Below are 23153 nucleotides of genomic sequence, written 5' to 3' on the forward strand. Positions count from 1 at the left end.
ATTTATATTTTACTTTATTCATATTTATTTTCATATTGTAAGCTCCTTGAGGGCTGAAACTGTCTTATACTTTTTTTTTTTATCCCCAGTATCTGGTACATAGTAGGTGGTTGATAAATGATTATTGAAGAGTTGAATGAACCATCTGCAGGAGTTCTTAAGCTATTTTGTATCCTGGAAGACCTTTGTCAGTTTGGTGAAAGCTGTGTACTCAGAATAATGTTTTGGTGGGGGCAGTTGAGTTTAAAAAATGCATCTAGTTAGAAGGAGGAGCAGGAGAAGGGAGCAAATATTTATTAAATTTCTCTTTTGAGCAAAGTCCTACCTGAGTGCTTTACAAATATTATTTCATTTAATCCTCATAACAACCCTGTGAGGTCATTGTTCTTATGATCTTCATTTAATAATTGAAAAAAACTAAGCCAAACAAAAATAAAATATTATACCCAATGTTATTCAGTTAATGTGTGAGACCAATTTTGGACTCCAGTCTTCTTGGCTCTAATGCGCTGTCCAGTGTGTCACCTATAGGGAAAATGTCTTTGCGTCTACAAAGGAAATCAATTTTCTTGGCAAACATGTATTAAAAACATATATTTTTTAAGTTCACAGATTTTCCCTACTAGATTTAATTTCCTTGTAGCCCTAGTACCTCACACACAGTAAGAATTTCATATGTTCTTTTTTGACTCAAGAACAATTATAGAAAAAAGACCTCACCTGTGACATCCTACTTTTCAAGGACTCAACAAGAAAAGGAATTCCTGGTGTTAATTTAGGTTCATACCAGTTTAGTGTACTACAAGAGGTTTAGAGATGGTGGTCTTTCCAGGTGCTATGCCAACTACTTGTACCAGGCTATCTTGACAATATATCCCTCTTTAAACTATTCCTTATCCCTATGCCCAGGAAACTCCACTACCAAATCTAATGATTCTTTTGTCATATGCCTTGCCATAAGATCTCAGAAACTAAATCTTTTCCCTCTCAGATTGTACCAGTTCTTGGCAAGCACCATGAATACATCTATTCTTTAAATTATTTTGTGATGGCTGAGTCTCTTTCTCATAACTATTCTTAATGAGGAGACTTTGAGCAATGAATTTCACCAATATATTTAAAATTAATTAGATTCTCTGTTCAACCCAGGCTCAGCATTCACCCTGTGTTCCAAGTAACCATCTGCTCTTTTTTCACAGACTGCCTCCCTGGCCTCCCAGGCTCTTCAGAGTTCAAACAGGCATGGTACCTCTGGCCAAAAGGTTTCAACTGGTACCTGGCTGATCTAACCATACCTACTAACCTTCTCCCACCCCTACAAACATACATCTATGGATCTATCTATCTATCTATCTATCTATCTATCTATCTATTTATATGCACATATATAAATAAACATTCCTACCCCCATTTCAATACACACACACACACATAGTTGCTTTTCCTATCCATTTGCCCAAGTAAGTATTTTTGTTGCCCATCTGATCAATACCAAATAGCAAAAACATTTTCAAACAAATTTTGAGTTATTGAACTCTTAGCCTTTAGTTGTGCTGGAGAATTTGACTCAGTTGGCTAGTCGGATTTCTTTAGATTGAAAATGGAACCTAGAAAGCAAAACTACAAATACAAAGTAGTCTTGTACACTTAGATGATTATTAGAAAAATAAATGGAATCATAGAGTTAGGGATTTAGCATCAAGATCATAGATTTAAAACTTGAAGGGAAAGTAAACTCTTCCAATTCAAGTCATTTATTTTATATTATGAGGTCCAGAGACAATAAGTTAATTAATTGATGGACATGTATTAATTACTTATTATGTGCTCCAGATGTGCTATGTGCTATGGCTACAAAAAAAAAAAAGAGGAGAAAGACGGTGCCTGCCTCCAAGGAATTTACAATATGAAAGTAACTATTTACAAAGTAAGCCTATATATTGGATAAGTAATGATATTTATCCTTCATTGTGGAAGAAGATCCTGACATCATAGAGGTGATGTCATAATATCATGCAAATTGGATTAGAAAGAGGGGGTGCTGGGCTAAACTACCAGCCTCACTTTCTCCTCTTGAGCCATTTGGATTCAGTGTCCAGATATGAATGTGGATAACCTAGGAGATGAGGCAGTCAGAGTTAAGTGTCTTGCCCAAGGTCACATAACTAGTAAGCACATGAGAAGGTTGAGAACCTATTTCCTTGAATCCAGTTTTAATATTCTTTTCACAAAATCACATGTCCTTTACCAGAGTGTCTACCATGTGTAGTTGAAGATAAATGAGCATATTGTTCTGAAAATATTGTTCTAAGAACAATTAATAAAAGTTTCTTTTGCTCATTTTTTCTTACTTAAAGTTAACCTTATGTTTCTCCCCCCAGTTCTTTTGATCTTGTGAACCATAGCTGTAATTATATATTCAATATCCATGTCCAGTTGCTGTCTTTTGAGGTCACACTAATCTCTGGAAATCATCTTTTATTGATTCACTGACATTCACTCTTCTTTTTGTATATGGTCCCTCTTCAGACCCAAGTTGTCTTTTGTTTGCATGACCAATTTCATTGGACCAATAGAACATATTCAAAAAGCACCAGTTTTCAGGAGATTTCAAAACACTGAAGTCTTCTCTAGTTTATAACTAAGGGCTTTTTATCTTCATTATCATTATTTGCATCTCCTTCCTCTGACATTTGTTCTCCAGAGCTAACATAGGCCTGAATGAGAATGGAAAGCCATCTGTGAATAACGGGCTCATGTGTATTGGCTTCCCAACCATTTTGTCCGTTGGACATATTCCCTTTTATTATCCCATATGGTTGCATCTATATGCAAATATGTATGGGCTGTATTCTAGCAAAATCTGCCTGAGCCCTCCAAACTTATTTGATTATAATTAGTTGGCCTCCTTTCTTGTTAAACAAGACTACTCCCTGATTTTGTTAGGGCTTCTGATGAAAAGTATAATTGAATGTATTCTTTTCCAAAGTAAAATACCTTCGGAGGCCTCTCTGAGTTTTGTCTTCAACTGAACAGGCTACCTGATATTTTCCATGAGTCATTGCAGACCTGGAAGTAAGATGAGCTCCATCAAAGATACAAAGACAAATGAATCCTTCCTACTTCTGATTTAGGTATCACTGTTCTTGAAAATGTTTTAGTATTATGGAAGAATGAAGCAATATGGCTTAATCAGAACTTCAAAGGGGAAACAAGGAAATGGGTTCAAATCATAGCTTTACCATTTATTACCTTTAGCACTATGGGTAAATCACTCCAGATCTCTTATTTTTCATTGTTCTACCTGTAAGACCTGGATAATCCTATTTGTTCCGCCTAACTCACTGGGGTCATAATATCATACCAATGAAGCCAAAGGTTAAGTGATTTTTTAGAGTCACCAAATCCATTCTTTCCTGATTCTAAAGCCAATATTCATTGATGCTACCTTGCTTAGCATGATCAAGGAAGATTAAGGGCAGGGTGATTGATTCATCAATCCACAAGCAAATATTTTTTAGCTACCAGATACTCTTTGCCAAGAAATAGGTTTCTGCTAGAGACAATGCATTTACATGATATTTTAAGATTTCCAAATTATTTCCCATATTATTTCATTTGATGCTTAGAATAACTCCATAGGAGAGCTCCTGCAATTATCTCCATTTTATAGATGGAGAAACTAAGATTGAGTAGCTAGATGACATGTCCATGAATGTGAGTTGTATTATTAGCCTGAAAAAAATGTCTAAGTTAGAAGCAGCAGGATTTGGGGAGCTATGAAAAATAATCCTAAAAATATTTATAAAATTACATTTATAGAAAATCTGTATCTTTGACCACAAACATATTCACAGTAAGGTATGCATTACACATGGGTATAGTGTATATGTGTGTGTAAATGTATATAATATATATGTATATATGCATATATTATTCTACATATGATATATGATTAATTTTATATAGGTACACATATAAATATAACCATATATTCATGTATTATTTATAGTTACTCATTATTCAAATATATATGTATGTATGTATGTAAAGCTATATATGCCTATTTTTGAAATACCACTAAAGTGACAAGATCAGATTGAACCTGCAGGATATTCTTAAGTAAACTCAAAGAGCAGTAAATGTGTCCATTTTCTGTTCTTTATAGCACTGTTGCAACCTAGGTAAAATGAAATTGCTTAGATAACACAATTTATGATGAGCAAGAAACACTTTTAAAAAGGGATACATATGTTTGGGAAGGGGTGTGTTTGTTACTTTTGAAATTCATAACTTAAAGAAATAGACTATGAACAGTTTATTTTTAAAAATATAATTTTTCAATTTTTTTCTATGGATAATTGGTAAATATATATTTAATCTATATAATAAGCAAATATATATATATATAATTATATGTGTACATTATATACATATAGCATATGTAAATTATCTACATATATAAATATATATATATACATATGTAAATCTATTGTCTGTCTTTGTCTGTATTTGTGTTTGTGTGTGTGTGTGTGTGTGTGTGTGTGTGTATGAGAGGAACTCTGACTGATTCTATTATTGAGTTTAGCTTTCTTATTCACCAAGACCCAATTAGTTTCTCCAATGGATCTTCTCTATAAAGAGAACTCCTCTGTGTTTGAAGAGTGGGAAGAAAAATGTTGACCTTTTCGGGAATCTTCCATATAAACTATCCCCAATCACCAGCAACTGTAAGGTTGTTCCAGCCCACTCTTTAGCTTTTTTCTACACACTCAGAAAAAGAATAAAAGCCTTATTAATGCAACCCCCACTAATTTTGAAATTATTGTTGTGAGGAACCCAGTGTTGCTTTTTAAGACCTATTTTACTATTGTCTGTTCAAAAATATTTAAATACTCAGAAAGAAAAATGGCCTTATGGCATTAAGAACTCGATTCTTAAAGGATAAAATGATCTTTGATAGGAATCAGTTTGAAACTGTGGACATGCTTGAAGTATTAATGTAAAATGCTTTCATGTTAATATCATATTTATTCCTGTTTAGTCCGATTCACTGCACCCAGAACAAAGTTCAACCTTAGTGAGGGGCTACTACTTAATCCCTCAATATAGAGAAGTTCAATAACCAAAAATGTGGAAGGGAGAGTTACTTAGCAGGGCAGAATTTTGGTTATACAGGTAACAACTATATTCTGAATGGAGTTATGTCAAGAATGCTGGAGTTAAACCAAGAGGACAATGAACACATTAACAACAATCTGAGATGATCAACCTTGATGGAAGCAGTTCCTCAGCAGTTCAGAGAGCAAGGACAACTATATTGGAGTGGCTATAGATTATGTTATCCCCATCCAGAGGAAGAAAAGCAAAACCAAACCAAACAAACAATAAAAGAAACAGTAACCCTTCAGAATCCGATGAATACTTTATAAAAGTTATCTCTTATGTATCTCTTCCCCTTAATCCTAATTCCTCATACCAAAAATGACTTATCTGCAAATATGTTTATTCAAAACATGTTTGTGCAATGCTAACCTGATTATTTGTTGTGGAGGGAAGGATGGAAGGAAATTTTATAACTTAAAAATTCACATGTACTTATGTATGAAAATAAATAAATTAATCAATTAATTAAAATAATTGAGTTAATCAAGAAATGAAGGCATCACTAATAAATAGAAGATCTTCTTCCTCATTTTACCCCCTTTTGAAGTCAGGAGGAAGTGGGAAAAATAAAAGACAAGGACCAATTTTAAAAGGCTATGGAATAGAAGAACCACAGAGAGAGATTAGATGTTTTAGCAAATAGTAATCTTGAGGAAACTAATTAGAGGCAATTAACCCAAAGTTAAGGAGAAATTCTTAAAACCTCATTCTGATTAAGGCCTTTGATGCTGAACTTGTGCAGAGTTAGCACCCTGAAAAGTGGAATCAGCAGACAAAACTCCTCATACCCCAGAGCAGCTTCTTTGAGAAAAGCAGAGAAAAAAGATTGTAGTCAGAAGTGTTCTAACACTAGAAGTCTTTTGAATAAATTTTAATGGGTTGTGGGAGATCCTGCACAGTTTGATTGAATCAAATAGAGATTAATTAGTTGCATGTTAATTTTCTGGATGCATATTGTAGCACTGAATCTGAATCTCCCACAATCTTTAAGAGGATCAAAAGATATATTTGTTAAATGCTATGTAATATAACAGTATTATACAGTTAGGTGGGGTACTGGATAGAAAGCTAGAGTTGGAATCAAGAATACCTGTTCCAATCCTTTGAACATGTGCTGAACTGTGTGACCCTGGACAAGTCACTGAACATATTTTAGGCTGAATTTTTTCTTTAAAATAAGAATAATAGTAGAACCTGCCTCATAGGTTTTTTGTAGGTAACAATAATATTTGGTAATACTTAAAAAGCACTTTCCAAACTCTTTAGTGCTATTAAAATATCTTTTTTTTGTTCTTCCTCTTTTCCTTCTCCTTCTCCCTTTTATCCTCTTTCTTCTCTTCTTCCTCTTGCTCCTTCTATTATAACTACTGCATACAATAATAACAATAATGATAAAAATAATAACTAACTTTTATATAGTATATTTATTTTTTGCCAGACACTGATATTTACAATAATTATTCATTTGATCCTCACAATCCTGGGAGGTAGCTGTCTTCCTAAAAATCAGGAGTGCGGAACCTTTTTTTCTTCCAAAGGTCATTTTAAGATTTATAATATCATTCAAGGACTATTATTTGGGCAAACATTTAATTAATTTGCCCCTAAAAATCTCCCACATCTATTGAATTTCAAGTCCCACCCAGACCAAAATGCCCATATACTTGAGGTTTTCCACCCCTATTAAATAGAACAGAAGCCACTTGAGATCAGGGTTTGTCTGATTTCTTTCTCATTTCCTAACTCGGTGTGTTGCACATAATAATTACTAATAAATATTTGGTAATTTATTAACGACTAGAGTCCTATATAAGGAAGATAACCTGAGCAATTATAAAGAAAGAAGGAAGAGGAGAGAGAGACAATGGAAATGGTAATATTTGGCTTTCATTTAAACAGGATATGCTAGGGTCAAGTGATGGGTGATGGAGAGGGTCGTTGAAAGGAGGGAGTGAAATCCAGAGCAAGTCTGAGAAGAAAATTTGATCAGTAAATCAGTCCATATTTATTAAGCCTCTACAAAGTATAAGACACTTTGAAAATGACTGTGAATGCAAAAAATGTAAAGAATATTCTTGGGGCGGCTAGGTGGCACAGTGGATAGAACACTGGTCCTGGAGTCAGGAGGACCTGAGTTTAACTCCAGTCTGAGACACATAATAATTACCTACCTGTGTGACCCTGGGCAAGTCACTTTACGCCAATGCCTTGCAAAAACTAAAAAAAATATGGAATATGAAAAAATTATTAAATGAAAATATATAAAAAGAATATTCTTCCTTCTTTCATTTCCTCCTTCCTTCCCTCTATCCCTTCCTCCTTTCCTAAAATCTTTTCTTCTTTCCCTCCTTTCCTTCCTCCTTTTCCTTATTCCTTCCTTCCTTCCTTCCTTCTTTCCATTCATCTTTCCTTCCTTCCATCCTTACTTTCTTGTCTTATTTTTTCTTTGTTCCTTCCTTTTTTCCTCCCTCTCTCCTTTTCTCCCTCCCCTTCTCCTTTCTTCCTTTCCTTCCTTGTGGTGATATTATCCAGGTTATTGAGGGATGCAGTCATGAAATTTGAGATAGATCAGAGACAAAGATAAGAGCTTTTATGGAAGTTCTTTGGGTGTAGCACTGAATCTGAATCTCCTAAAATCTTTGAGAGGATCAAAAGATATATTTGTTAAATGCTACATAAAAGCTACTATAAATACAAATACTTTTTATTTATACTACTAACAATATAAACGTTTCCTATTGTTGCTTTTGTTGTTACTTGAATGAGATGGATATTTTGTACCATAAAACTGAAATAATTGAGAAAAACAATGTCATAATGAAAAGAATCAAATGCATTCATGAAAAGCACCCAAATGATGGGGTAGTGAAGAAAAGTTGGTGTTTGCCCAGAAGTTCAAGGATTACTTAGAGAATTTGAAGTAGAATAAGATTGTGACCTTAGTAATAAAAATAATCATTATAGTTTCCATCTATATAGCATTTTAAAGTTTGTATAGTGATTGCCATATATTCTCTGATTTGATTATCACAACCCTGTAAGTTAGGTATTAGTATCATCCTCATTTAATACATGAAGAATTTCAGTAAGAGATGTTAATTGAGTTCTCTTAGACCATTTAACTAGTCAGAATATAAAGTAGAATTTGAACTCATTTCTTTTTGACTCCTTCATGTGTATTGATTTGAGAAAGGACAAAAATATCCCATTAGAAGGGAAAGGAGATCATCAATGTCAAATAGTCCCAAGATTTTAATGAGAGATTTTTTTATTATTTATTTAATATATTATTCTTTTCCCAATTGCATGTTAAAAACAATGTTAAACATTCATTCTGAAAATTATCAGTCCCAAAATCTCTCTCCCTCTCTCCCATCCTCCCTCACTGAGAAGGCAATAAATTTAATATAAGTTATAAATATGTTGTCATGAAAAGCATATTTTCATATTATTCATGTTTGACAAAGAAAATATAGACCCCCAAAAAAGAGAGAAAGGAAGAAAAATAAATTTTTAAAAGTATGCTCTAATCTGCATCTCAGACACCATCAGATCTTTTCCTGGAAATGGATAGCATTTTCATCATAAATCCTATATGGTTATCCTGTATCATTGCATTGATGAGAATGGCTAAGTCATTCACAGCTGACCATCCTATAAAATTATCATTATATTTTTCTAGTTCATTTCATTTTGCAAGGAGGTCATTTTTTAAAAGATTGTTTGATCTAGAAATTATTATATCATTGGTGGCTTCTGTAGCAATGATTTCAGTAGAATTTGCAGGGTTAAAAATCAGATGTTGAGGAACTGAATAGAGTGAAGGAGAAAAATGGCACAGAAAGGATGTTTTTCCCTTTTTTTCCACAGATGTGTTGAGGCCAAAGTTAGATACTTTAACTTCTCCTCTATATTCACACCTACTTTTGAATTCTTTCTATTTGGGGACAGTAATACTAAGCTAGGATGTGATCTCAAACTATCTATATGATGAAATGCATGAAGTTTTATTATAGTATTACATTTCGTACCTGCTGACCTGACCATTTCTTATCTTGAGCCTTTCCGCTTTCACCTCAAATAGTGGCTATTGGTGTCTGGTACTGTGATATGTGTGTGTTATTGGAAAAAGTACCTCTTTTCTCATCTGGACATGAATTCTGGGGGACCATAAAATATGTCTTTAATCAGTGCTTGGAATCCACAAAGAAATTTGTTAGGGTTCTTTGTTAAGACTTTTAGAATTTGTGTAAAGTATGCACACACAGAAAAGAAAGATTCTAAACTATAGAACATAATGAAATTGGCCATCAGTTCTAAAGTCCATGTTATCTGGGTCTGAGTCAAGCTAACACAATAAGGGATGTTTAGCCTCTTAAACAGTTCAAGATAACCACCTCCCAGAATTCCTTTTGATTTATATACCTCACTCGAGTGCAGGACTCCCAAGCTGCACCTGACTATTCCAATCAGTTGCCTCTACTATTTGTCATTAATATGGCAAGCCTCCTAGAATGTATTAGCTTGTTGATTGTCTAGGGAAAGGGAAAACCAAGTAAAATATGAAAATATAGGTCAAATATCATATTGTTTTTAGGTTTTTGCAAAACAAATGGAGTTAAGTGGCTTGCCCAAGGCCACACAGCTAGGTAATTATTAAGTGTCTGAGACCGGATTTGAACCCAGGTACTCCAGACTCCAAGGCTGGTGCTTTATCCACTATGCCACCTAGCTACCCCTAAATATCCTATTTCAGTAGTAGATTTAGACCCTTGACTAACCACTGCATTTCTAGCCCAGACAAGAAGGAAGATTTGGCATTTAACTTTTGTTGTTGTTGTATTTTTAAATTTTTTTGCTTTCTTTTCTTTTTGGCTTTTGCAAGACAGTGGAGTTGTGATGTTTTTTGTTGTTTGGCATTAAATTTTTAAAAAGGAAAAAAATAAGAACATGACATTGTCAGTGGTCTTTAGAGGGAAAAAAAAGATTCCAAATATGTTGTAGTCAAAAGAATTCTATATCCCTTATCATTTAGTTTTACCTTTGGGGATTTCAATTATATGTCCAAGATGAACTCATTATTTTTCTCTTGAAAACATCCCCTCTCCAATATTTTCATTACTGAAGAAGGCAACATCTTCCCAGCCCATCAGGCTTACAGTCTAGGAGTCATCTTACACTATCTCTCATCCCTCTCTTCAAACTGAGCACTTGATTTCAGTGCTAATGCCAATACCTGTTGATCTCACTTCTTCACATCTCTTATATTTGCATTCTAGAGAAGGCCCTCATGGCCACATACCTGGATTATTAAAATAGTCATTTGATGAATGTTCCTGCCCCCAATCTCTATTAATGCCAATCCATCCTCCATTTAGTCATTAAAATGATTTTCCTAAAACACAGGTATATAACTACATCGTTAGTCAGTTAGACAGTAAATGTCAATGCTTCTTTGTCAACACCAGAATCAAAAACAAAATCTTCTGTCTTCCATTAAGTTTCAATTAAAATCACACATTCCATAACAAACCCTTCCCAACCCTTTTAATTCTAGTGACTTCACTCTGTTAATTATTTCCTATTCCTCTTGTATCTTGGAGCAACAGGAACTAGCTCATACACTTAGTCATTGGCCCAGAGAAATCCAAGTTGTTCCCCTAGTCTCTTTTGCTTCTTAGGAGCCCAGAAAATAGTCATTGATTACACTGATTTTCATCATATAGATGAGTCTACATAGATCACAGAAATGATTTCTTTGAAGTCATTCTTTTTGCTATTATAGCACTGACCATTTGAGACATTTGGATCTGAATACTTTAGTCCACATGCAAGTGGAAATAGTATGCATTTGTCATGATTATTCCTATATTTTCCTATATTCCTATATTTATACATGTGGTTTTCTAAGATAAAATGTAAACTCCTTGAGAAGCAGTATTGTTTCAATATTTGTCTTCATACCCCTTTGATTAATAGTGATCTTAATGATGCTTGGTTTCATAGATCAGGGGTCTTTAAATCTTCCTCACTATACATCAAACTCAGCAATTAAAGAAGTATTATTGATGATTCCTGTAATTTTTTTTGATTCAGCTCATTCTATTTTTCATGGGCCAAAGTCAGATTATTTAATTTTTCCTCAATATTCATGCCAACTTTTATATAAACCTTTACGTCTGGACTCTATTCCTATACAATTACAATATAAAATTATATTAATAGCTACCATGCATGCAATGCTTTAACATTTATAAAGTCACCAATATGCATTCTTATTTTATACTCACAATTCCATTTGCTTGAGTATCATAGGTTTGTTTTATGAACCTGTCATTTTATCTGATTGGGGAACTCCATGGTATGAAAATACCCTCCAATAATGCAAGTCACCAAATCATTTAAAACTGCTCCAGTTACACTGAAAGGTTAAATGATTAGTCATAATCTTATACTTTGAATGAATAATTCAAATGCTTCCTGAAACAAAGCTGGAATACACTATTCCTCACCTTTCCATGTTACATTACTGGGTTTTTTAGTTCCCCTTTTTCATAAGAGGAAAATGAAATGATTTGGTCATTGTCATATGGCAAGTGTCAGAGCTTGGATTTGCACTCATCTTCTCTCATATCATGTTATCTCCTTTGAAAAACTTTGATAGGATAATACCAAGACTGAAGGAATACTCCATTCTCTTTTTCTAGCAAAGAATAATTGTGGACTAGTTGAAAAACAAATCTGTTTTCCCATCTTCACTGGGGTATCTGATGGTTCACTGCAGACCACATTTTCTCTACTCCAAACCATTTGTACTTTAGTGAGATTCGTAAATTTTGGCTATATCTTAATCCATTTCCATAGTTTAAACAATAACAACTCATCATTTTTAGATTGGTTCTTTTACTAGCTGTGTGAGATTGGGCAAATCATTTAACATCAATTTGTCTTAGTTTCTTCTTCTGTAAAGTGGGATTAATAATAGCACTTACTAGCTAGGATATTGTGAGAATCAAATAAACAATATTTGCCTGCTACACATCAGTTTATTATTATATTATTTATTGCTATATTAATAAATGTTTGCTCCCTTCCATTTTTAAAATTTTAAATGTATCTTCTCTCCTAGGAAGGACCTTCCAACTTGGCCCTATCTCTGTCTCCCCAAAATATTTAAATGTCTCCCCATATGCTTAAACTGTTGTACACATTTTCATATTCCTTTTTAGCTTTCAGATTTTTTTTCTTTCTATGTTCCTCATATTGAAACTGATTCTATTTGTAATGTGGAATTTGTTGACATTTTTTCCCTCATAGTGATACCTGTTTGGGATTATGGGGGTTTTTTCTGCTTACAAAACCATTGGTGATTTTTTTTCTCATGCCCTTTCTACTTCATTTGTTCAGATTTAAGCAGGGATATGAGCCAAGAGGAAATAGATAAAATTAAATCCCAGAAAATAAGGAGAGTGATTTTATATAACCTATGTAGCTTGAGACCTTAAGATTGTTGGGCATAATCTATAAGAAATCAGTTCCTTATATTTTTTCTCTAAAATCTGGCATATGTGGTATTGTTCCCCTCAATATAGAGAAATGTGACTTCTCACATAGACATACCTTATTTTCTTTATGTCTCGTGCTAAAATTTCTCAGTTAGGATGTTGGCAATGATATTGTTGTCTGTGTCCCTAAAGAGCTCCTGTTTGCCTGTCCTAGCAGTATTTCATTGGTCAGGGAAGGAAGCTGGCTTCTGAAGCACCTTACAAATAAATGTTAAAGTTTGGGAATGGAATAAAAGAGCATCAAATTGAGAAGCTCCAACCCTCTGAAAGGAAGAGCCCATCTACGCATCAGCAACAGAACTGACAAGGAGATAGAAATGTCCATGGGATCATAAGGAATCATATGATCCAAGAAGCACCCTGGAAGATAAAGTCAGGGACAAATGAGCTTCAGATAACCTAGGACATGGGGTCAGGCTCTAGGGTATTCCATTGACCATGGCAGATCATCAAGGCTAGGGAATCAGTAAATCAAAAAGCATCCTTTGAGTGCCTACTATGTACACTAGGCATATCATTTTTAGATACTGAGTATACATAGACAAAGGCAAAAGAACACTTATCCGGAGGGGATTATATTCTATAATGGAGCCAATAGGTATGGGGAGAAAAGGCAGTAGCAGCTAAGGAGAAAAGCAAAGACTTTATGTCAAGTTAAACCTAGAAAAAGTCAAAGAATGTGACAACTATCATTTTGAGATGATCTGTTTTGTTAATTATGTAAATATATATTAAGTAAACTGCATAAAGATGAAGAATCTGCTTTGGGATGGCACTCACAGATCAGTAAAGATCATTAAAACTTTTTTCTTGCACCCTGCTTATAGATTTTTTTCCCTTTGACAGAAGGAATGATCAGCTGAGTTGAGCTAGTACTTATGCAGTAAGATAACTGGAGACACTTCCCTAAAGTGAGAAATGAAGGAAAAGAACATTAGCTTAAACTCTCTGATTAATAGAGTCTGACACCAAGGTTTGTAATCCTTGAGTTAATATGACTCTTTATCAAACTGTTCTAATTGATAAAGATAAAAACACAGAAATAATCAGTAGTTATTCTTTTAGAATGTAGCAAAAGAGATACAGTGGTGTGTGTGTGTGTGCCTCTAAGTTTATAAACCTCTTCATTCAGGTTTAATGTTGGTAACAAATGGGACACTCAAAACCAAAGGAGGTAATTTACTTTGCCTCAGTACATCAAAATATGCAGCAAAGATACAATAGTATTTACCTTCACTGGTCTTGTCCACCCTATTTTACATCTGGAAATATCATATGACTGGTCAGTCCATTATCAGAGAATGGTCACTGACAAGGTCTTAAGGCTACCAGTTAGCATGGTTATACATGTGTGTAGCCTTTATTGGATTGTTTTCTATTGTGGGGAGGTGGAAAGAAGGAAGAGAACACTGTGAAAGTCAAAACATTGTAAAAGAAATGATTGTTGCATGTAGTTGGAAAAATAAGTAGATGAAATTTTTTTTTTTTAAGACTCTAGGGCAGAGCCAAGATGGTGGCAGGAGAAGAGTCTCTCGTAGGTGCTTTCTCCAAAATACCTACAAAATATTAAAATTATGACTCTAAATTTTGGAGGAGCAGAACCCACAGAAAAATCCAGTGAAGCAGTTTTCCAGGTGAAGGTAACCTGGAAAATAGTGGAAAAACTCTGTTGCACAGGGTTAGGGGACAGCCCCCCAAATTGAATAAATTTCAAACTCCTAGGAACAGCCCTAGGGTGCCTGGGAGCCATGCTCCCTGCAGCAGAAATAGTTTCCTGACCTCAGGGAGTTCAAAACACAACTTGGAATATCAGCAGGACAAACTCTGCCAGAGCGAGTGCGAATCCCAGGCCCTCAATGGTCAGGGCACTCAGCAAGTCCAGATCCAGAAAACGAAAGCAGGCCCCTAGACCTGGCAAGCAGGAGCCTCTAGGCAGCTGAGCCCTGAGTGCTCAGCCCACTGAAGTTAAGGGAGTAGAGGGAGACTTTAGAGGCCTGTCCTCTGTCCCTGGATCAGGGCTCTGGGGCTCTGACTACATTCAGATCTTGATCTCAGTCTAGGCCCCCATAGAGCAGGGAAGCTCCCTCAGCCCCATGGCAGAGAGGTGCGCTTGTGGTCATTCACAGACCAGGAAAACAGTCAGAGCCTCACACACTGAGTTCCTTGTGTGGGTGTCCCAATAAAACTCAAAAACTCAGGAAGCACCCCAAAACCAGGCCCTGGCTGGGGAAATGAATAAACAGGAAAAAAGGAACATGACCATTGCCAAATACTTTGTGATACCAAGGAAGATCAAAATACTCAATCTGAAAATGAGGGCATATAATATTCTGCATCTAAAGACTCTAAGAAAAATAGAAGTTTGAGCTCAGGCTATGATAAAGCTCAAAAAAAGATTTTGAAAATCAAGTAAGGGAGATAGAAGAAAACTTGGGGAAAGAAATGAGAGAGAAGCTGGAAAAACATGAAAATGAAGTCAGCAGCTCAGTCCAGGAGATCCAAAAAAATGCTGAAGAAAATAACATGTTAAAAACCAGCTTAGATCAATTGGATAAAACAGTTCAAAAAGTTATTGAGGAGAAGATGCTTTAAACAGCAGAATTGGCCAGAAGGAAAAGGAGATAAGAAAGCTCTCTGAGGAAAACAAATCCTTCAGATTTGTTGGAGCTAGAGGAAACTAATGGCTTTAAAAGAAATCAAGACACAATACTTCAACTCCAAAAGAATGAAAAATTAGAAGAAAATGTGAAACATCTCATTGATAAAGCAACTATTCTGGAAAACAGATTCAGGAACGATAATTTAAAAATTATTGGAATACCTGAAAGTCATGATCAGGAAAAGAGCCTTGACATCATTTTCAAAGAAATCACACAGGAAAATTGCAAAATATAAATTGAGAGAATCCACCAATCTCCTGCTGAAAGAGATCCAAAAATAAATACCCCAATCCCCAAGAATATTATAGCCAAGTTCCAGAACTCCCAAGTCAAAGAGAAAATATTATGAACTGCCAGAAGGACACAATTCAAATATCATGGAGCTGCAGTCAGGATCACACAGGACATAACAGTGATTATATTAAGGGCTCGTAGGACTTGGAATATAATATTCTGGAAGGCAAAAGAGCTTGGAATGCAACCAAGAATCAACTACCCATCAACACTGAACATCCTCTTCCAGGGGAAAAGATGGAATTTCAATGAACCAAGGAAATTTCAAATAATTCTGTTGAAACGACTAGAGCTGAACAGAATGTTTGACCTTCAAGTACTGGAGTCAGGTGAAGCATAGAGAGTGGAGGAGAAGGGTGAAATAGGAGGGACTTAATGATGATGAACTCCATGTATTCCTGCATAGAAAAAAGATACTGATAATACTCATATGAATCTTCTCATTTAAGAGAAGGAGGATTTATAGATGAAGCACAGGAGAGAGCTGAATTTGAAGATATGATATATTGTAAAAATAGAGTCAATGGCTAAAAGGGAAATGTAATGGGAATAAGACAAAAGAGAGCTGGAATAGTCTAAGATATTTCATATAAAAGATACTTTTTTTACAATGAGCTTTTGCAATGATATGGAAGGGGGGGGGGAAAGTGAGGGGGGAAGGAGGGAACCTTCACTCTCACCAGAAATGGCTGAGAGAAAACAGTATATACACTCAATAGGGTATAGACATGTAGAGTAAAAAGGAGAGAAGGGGGACGGGGGAAGTAGGGAAATGTGGGTAATTGAGGAGAGGGTAGATCATAGGAGAGAATAGTCAGATATAACACATTTTCTTTTCAACTTTTTTGCAAGGTTCTGGAATTGGGTGACCTGCCTGGGACCATGGGGCAGGGTGGTTGCTGGGTCTCTGGGGTAGCATGTGGGTTTGGGGCCTCTTAGCCCCAGGGCTGGTGCTCTATTCACTGTACCACTCAGCTGCCCTACAGCACATTTTAGAAGAGGGACAGAGTGAAAGTAGAAAGAAAAAATAATATATGGTAGTTGGGAGGAATGGAAGGAGGGAATTACTATCAGCAACTGTGGAAAAATACGGAAGTAACTTCTGTGATTGACTTATGATAAAGAATGTGATCCACCCAAGAGAGAACTGATGGTATCAGAACACAGACTGAAACACATTTTTTCTCTTTCTTTTACTTTATTTCTTAAGGTTCTATATTTTTGTGGGGGAGGGAGTTATATATACTCTTAAACAATAATATTATTTGTAATATATATATATATATATATATATATATATATATATAAAATCATATTAACCAAAAAAAATAAGAATCCAGGAGGGATGGGAATTCAGGGAAGCATGGAAGGATTTAAATGAACTGATACTGAGCAAGATGAGCAGAACCAGAAAAACACTGTACATCCTAACAGCAACATGGGGGCAATGCTCAACCTTGTACAACAATCAGCGACAATTTGGGGGCTCTCTGCAATGGAACATACCATCTGTATCCATAGAAAGAATTGTAGAGTTTGAACGAAGATGAAAGACCTTCAATTTAGGAAAAAACTCATTATCTTATTATGTAATTTTGCTATGTCTCATACTTTATGTTTCTTCCTTAAGGATATGATTTCTCTCTCATCACATTCAATTTCAGATCATTGTATACCATGGAAACAATGTAACAACTGGCAAATTGTCTTCTGTGGGGGGGGGGAGGTGGGGAGAGGGAAGTGAGATTAGGGAAAAAAAACTGTAAAACTCAAAATAAAATCGTTAAAAAGTAAAAAAAGAAAAATTAAAGGTGCTGAATGTAAAAAAAGAGTGCTTACAGATCAGTCACCTTTGCTCAGAGAGTGAAGCAAAATGGAATTTGTGAATTCAGATGCTGGCAATCCCATGGACTTGCTGAATTGTGGAGATAGATAACTAGCAGAGTGGAGAAATGGGGAGAAGAGAAAGGTCTCCTGCCCCACCCATGTTTGAAGTCCATACAAGAGTAATCAGAATCCTAACTGATAGACCTGGAAAAGCAGATCCCAGGGAGCCATATATAATGGGAGAGACTGGGTCGCAAGGCGAATAGAAACAGCCTCAAGGACAGGACAAATCCCATCTTTGACCCATACTGATTCCTGGATGTGTCTGATTGACCAGAATTTAGAGAACTCTCTCAATTTAAATAATAATGATAATAATAATAATAACAATAACAATAATGGTAATAATATTTATATGACACTGACTATATGCTAGATATGGTTAAAATTATATCATTTGATCCTCATTACAATCCTGGGGGACAGGTGCTATTATTATCATCTTCATTTTATAAATGAAGAAATTGAGGGAAACCAAGATTACAAAAGTAGTAAATGTCCAAAATTGGATTGAACATAGTTCTTCCTGACTTCAGACTTAGTGCTCTATCCACCACACCATCCAGATTCCCTGTGTAGGTTTGGGGTATTTCCTTACCTACCCAAGATTTTCCATCAAGTAATTTTTAGTAGGAAATATTTTTACATACTTCAGTCCAATAACATCATTGCTCTTTAAATTCTTTCAGTGTCCTTTTGGTTCCACATTTACTGGGAAGATTTACCCTGATAAACATTGGTGAAATTTTCTACTTTAAGAATATTTAAAAGAGCCAAAGAACAAATTACTTAAATTGGCCTCAATTCCCCTCCTCTAGGGTAATTATGTGAATTTCCTTCCTGGGGCAAAGAAAAATACAAATGATGTCAAATACAAAGATATTCATATGGAATAAGGTCACCTTGCTCCACCGAGTTAACTGCCCATTTCACATTGGTGTTAATTATAAAATATATAACAGGGGTGCTAACGGAGCACATGTACACTAAGTTCTTGATTTTCATGATTTTCCCACGTTGAATTATTGGTGATGCTTCAGTTGTGATGCCTTGCATTTCCTTATTTAGATGAAAAACTATTTGTAGGTGATTTCTGGGAACTAGGCTGTTTTCCTTAGTATATCCTGGGAAAGAATCCAATACTTAGGAAAATACGCTTTCAGTCATCAAGTCTTTCTGTAAATGAATACTTTGCACCTTATCCAACCTTGGCCAAAGCTTTCCTTGCCCCAGGCCTCTCCATTTCAGGATAATAATTACCTATATGGAGGAAGTATTGCTGGACTCCATTAATTTGTTGAAGTTAATAAAGCATGTATTTTAAATGGAAGTCACTTTGAAACTGTGAAGTATTTATTATTTTTGTGAGTTGCTTGCATTTTTAAACCTCTCATTTCATTTTACCTCTCTCTGACCCAATTCCATCATCTGAAAAATGGGAATGATAGTACTGTTGTGCTTTAGAATTAAAGAAAGAAAAATAAACAGAGAAAAGATTATAAATGACAATTTAGTAAAAAACTATCCATTTGTAACACTTTTAGTGAATTTTAGGAGCCAACAATTCATAATAGGAGCAGATACATCATTCAATATTGGTGTCATGATAGATAGCTCAGGGCAATCCATCATGCCTATTTTAGAATACCTTGAGTCCTAAGACTGTTGAAAAATTGTTTTTGTAAATGAAGAGAAATAATTTTAATAAGAGTCCCCGTTGTCTAAAGCCTTTCCCTTATCCATGGAGACTAATAAGTCATTGGAAACATCACAGTAGAATGCATACATTTGAGAGGAATATTACTTTGCTTTGATTATAATCATAGCAAGACCTAAATTGGTTGGCTTCTAGAAGACTTGCAGGCTTTTGGAATCAGCACCCATTTAATCTGAAGAAAAGAGGTTGGAAAAACAATGATCAAATAAAGGCAAGAAGTTTCAACAGAGACCAGTTTGTCCAACTCAGAGCTGATAAACAAAGTTGCCTACATCAAACCAAAAAGGCTCATAGAGTCTTCCATAAAGATAGCCAGTGTAGCAGTCCACACTTTCTCAAGGCAGTTCTTACCATCCCACTTTTCAGAGTTCTAATTGTTATAATATTTTCCTTTTATTTGGCCTAAATTTGCAATGTTCACCCATTGGTATCTTCTGGGTAAAACCAAACCATCCACCCCTCTTTCATATGACAATCCTTAATTACTTTGATTACTGATCTTTTGCTGAGTCTTAAGTGTTCCCTTGCACATTCCCCCTCCTCCCTTGTCTTCTCTTCTTCAGATAAAATTTCCTTATTTTCTAAACCTGGTATTCATTTGCTATGACCTTGAACTCCTTCACCATTCTCTTCACCTTTCTCTGGTCTTCTCCGGTTTATAAATCTCTGTCCTGATATGTGGTGACCACAACTGAGTACCAGATTCTGGTTGCAGCATGTCCAGGAAAGAGTACCCAGGACTATTGACTCAATATTCCTAGAAGTTTTCCTCTCTCATTGTAGCCCATAATCACAGTGGCTGTATTGGCTGTCATTTTACTTGTAATACATGGGCACATACATTGTCCTAAACCTCCAGACATTTTTATTGAATCAAGTCTTTAACTGTTATTACAGTGTTTTTACCCCCCCTCCCATGGCACTTCTAGGATTCTAAGTATGTAATTCAATTAATGCTTTATTAATTGCTGTTACCCACATGTACCCAATACTTAGCTGCATAGGAAAAGGAAGTATAAGTAGAAACAATTAAATTGCACTGTGGAACATAGGTACATGACTAAATAATGAGGCCATCATTTGACCTACGAGAGGAGTATTATTAGTGGCATTTGAATTATGCCTATATGATATGGATTAGCATAGGCTCAAGAGGAAAGCTGGTAGATTGAAAGACTAAAATGAGCACTCCATCTTCCCTTTTATCTACTATGTGACCAACCCTACATATAAGTCCCCCTGACAGTTGTAGTGATTTCAAAATAATGTTAACTCATTTTAGCGTAGATATGAGAAGACATGTCCATTCGAACCCTTGGCAGAGTTGTGATGTCCATAAGTATTGACATTGCACATATTATTGATCCTTTTCAGTCCACTGATCACCTATGTTGGTTTTTACCCCTCTTTTATTTTTTTTGTTGCCTCTAAAAATAACACTTGTTTTATAGAATTGTTCTCTGGAAGAAGAGAGATAAAAGTAGATTTTAATTATATAAAAATAAAAGAACTATGAATTTAAAAACATTTACAGATACATTAGACTGATCATGATCAATACAATAGTAGGAAGAAACAATGAAAAAAGAGAATGGTATGGAATAACCTTTATTACTCATTTCAGTTTCTTTTAGTAGCTGTACATAATATGTAATTCAATCAAAATCAAAATGTTGAAATGAAATAAGCCATAGGTTTTGGAGTTTAATGCCATCTGTGTTCTTTTTTACCTGCGTAACTTTGGATAAGTCATTTAAATTCCTTGGTCTCTGTAAATTAGGGGGTTAGACTAAATGAATTCAGATATCCCTAGATAGTGCAATGGATTCAGGTCCAAAAGACTTGACTTCAAATTTATTCTCAGAAACATACTAGCTTTGTCACCTTGGGGAAGTCATTTTTCCTTGATTTGCTTCAGTTTCCTAAATTATAAAAGGAAAATAATGATCTACCTCAGAGAGTTGTTGTGAAGATTGAATGAAATAATATTTGTAAATCACTTACCATATCATCTGACATATTGTTGGTGCTATATGAATTATAGATTTTGTAGATCTAAGTCTATAGTACTATGTTCCCATGAAAATATTGATTTAATTAAAATATTGACTTAAACAGTTATCAGAGCAACCAGTTATACTGGATAGAGTGTTGATCTCAAAGTTAGAAAGACTTGAGTTCACATCCCATCTCACATGTGAGGGGGGAAAATCACTTAATTTCTTAGGTAAGTACCCTAGACAGATCCTGCTCTAATATCATGAATTGTACCCTTGAATCAAAAGAGACTAGTTCCCTCATCCAGGATTTCTCAATCCTGGTGTAATCACAAGTATTTTTCTTATCTCTGACCTTATAGTTATTCCTTTCTGTATCCTATTGACTCAAATATTCTGTTGGTTTTAGTTGGAGAGAATTCTGAGATTTGCCCAGAAGCTACAGATTTCATGTGTCAAGACAAGAAGTGTATTGAACACCATCTGGTTTGTGACTACAAGCCTAACTGTATGGATAAATCTGATGAAGCTGATTGCAGTGAGTACCTCTCTCTAGCTTAACATAATAACTTATGTGAAATGTATGATCCCAATAGTAAGTAACACAGTCTGAAAGGATTTATATAACCGTTCGGCTTCCTTATGGGCTTGGACAAACAAAAATATTTTCCACAACCTCTCTAAATGTCAACATCAACTATTTATCACATAATGAGCACCAGCCATGCTAACTGTTATCAAATCTTAAGTGTTTGAACTAAAGTAGTTGAATAAAACCTGCAAAAAGTTGGATTGTCTTTGAAAAAAGAACTAGATTTTTCTTTTTTCGTATTGTTTATATTTATATGTCCTAAACCAATTTTTTTTTAATCTGGAACAGATGTTTGGGAGATTGGCTAAATAACATATTAGCTAGCATGACTAATTAAATATTATGTCTTGTTGGAGAGTCAAAAAGAACCAATTTGGAGTTCCTTAATTGTTAAATTGTTTTAAGGGTACCTAGGTAGCTCAGAGGATAAATTATAGGACCTGTAATCAGGAAAATTCATCTTCCTGAGTTTGAGGCAAATATGGCCTTAGATATTTAATAGCTGTATGACCCTGGAAAAGTCATTTAACCCTGTTTATCTCATCTATAAAATGAGTTAGAGAGAATGACCAACCTTTCCAGTATTTCTGCCAGGAAAGGCCCAAATGGGATGATGAAGAGTTGGATACAACTGAAAAACAACATCCTTCTAAGTGATTTCCTGGAAATTGATATTCATCTTAGTGTCCAAGAGGACAAGTTAAAAAACAAACAAACAAACTAAAAGGAATATTTTGATCATTATGATAAAGTAGAAACAGCTTGGGTCTAGATTCAGATACACTTAAACTCACATTCCATCTTTAAACCTTAGTACTTGTGAGACTATGACTTGGTCTACCTGGGCTTTAATCTCTTCTTCCATTAAATGAGATGTTTGGACAAGAATTCTTTTTAGATCACTTCCAGCTACAGATCTATGATACTATGATTCCCCAAATTTTCCTTTCATTCAGAACAGGGATAAATGATTGTACATTCATCTACAAATTGTAAATATGACAAAGAGATTTCAAATGAACCTAATATTCTTTATTCAAGCAGGTTTTTAATCTCAGGACCATAAACTTAAAAAAATTAAATAACTATTTTATATATAATTAATTTCCTTTAATTATTTTATATTTTTATTTATCCATTTCAAAGCTTTTTTTTCAGAAAAGGTTCATAGGTTTCACATAATGTCAAAGAGATCTATGACACAAAAAGGTTAAGCTCCCCTATTTTACAGTTAACTCATAACTTTTGAATCTATAAGTAGTGGTTCAAGTTTTC

General features: G+C 34.8%; 1 protein-coding gene across 1 annotated transcript in view; it reads left to right on the forward strand.

Annotated features, from left to right (window-relative positions):
• The window catches only part of MALRD1 (MAM and LDL receptor class A domain containing 1), an 879021-nt gene that overhangs the window by 624742 nt on the left and 231126 nt on the right, over positions 1–23153 (forward strand). Inside the window, exon 32 of the mRNA XM_074195229.1 lies at positions 21696–21824. Coding sequence (XP_074051330.1) covers positions 21696–21824 — 129 coding nt within the window. The remainder of the gene's footprint in view (positions 1–21695; positions 21825–23153) is intronic.

The sequence above is a fragment of the Macrotis lagotis genome, chromosome 7, assembly GCF_037893015.1.
Source record: "Macrotis lagotis isolate mMagLag1 chromosome 7, bilby.v1.9.chrom.fasta, whole genome shotgun sequence".
Lineage (NCBI taxonomy): Eukaryota > Metazoa > Chordata > Mammalia > Peramelemorphia > Peramelidae > Macrotis > Macrotis lagotis.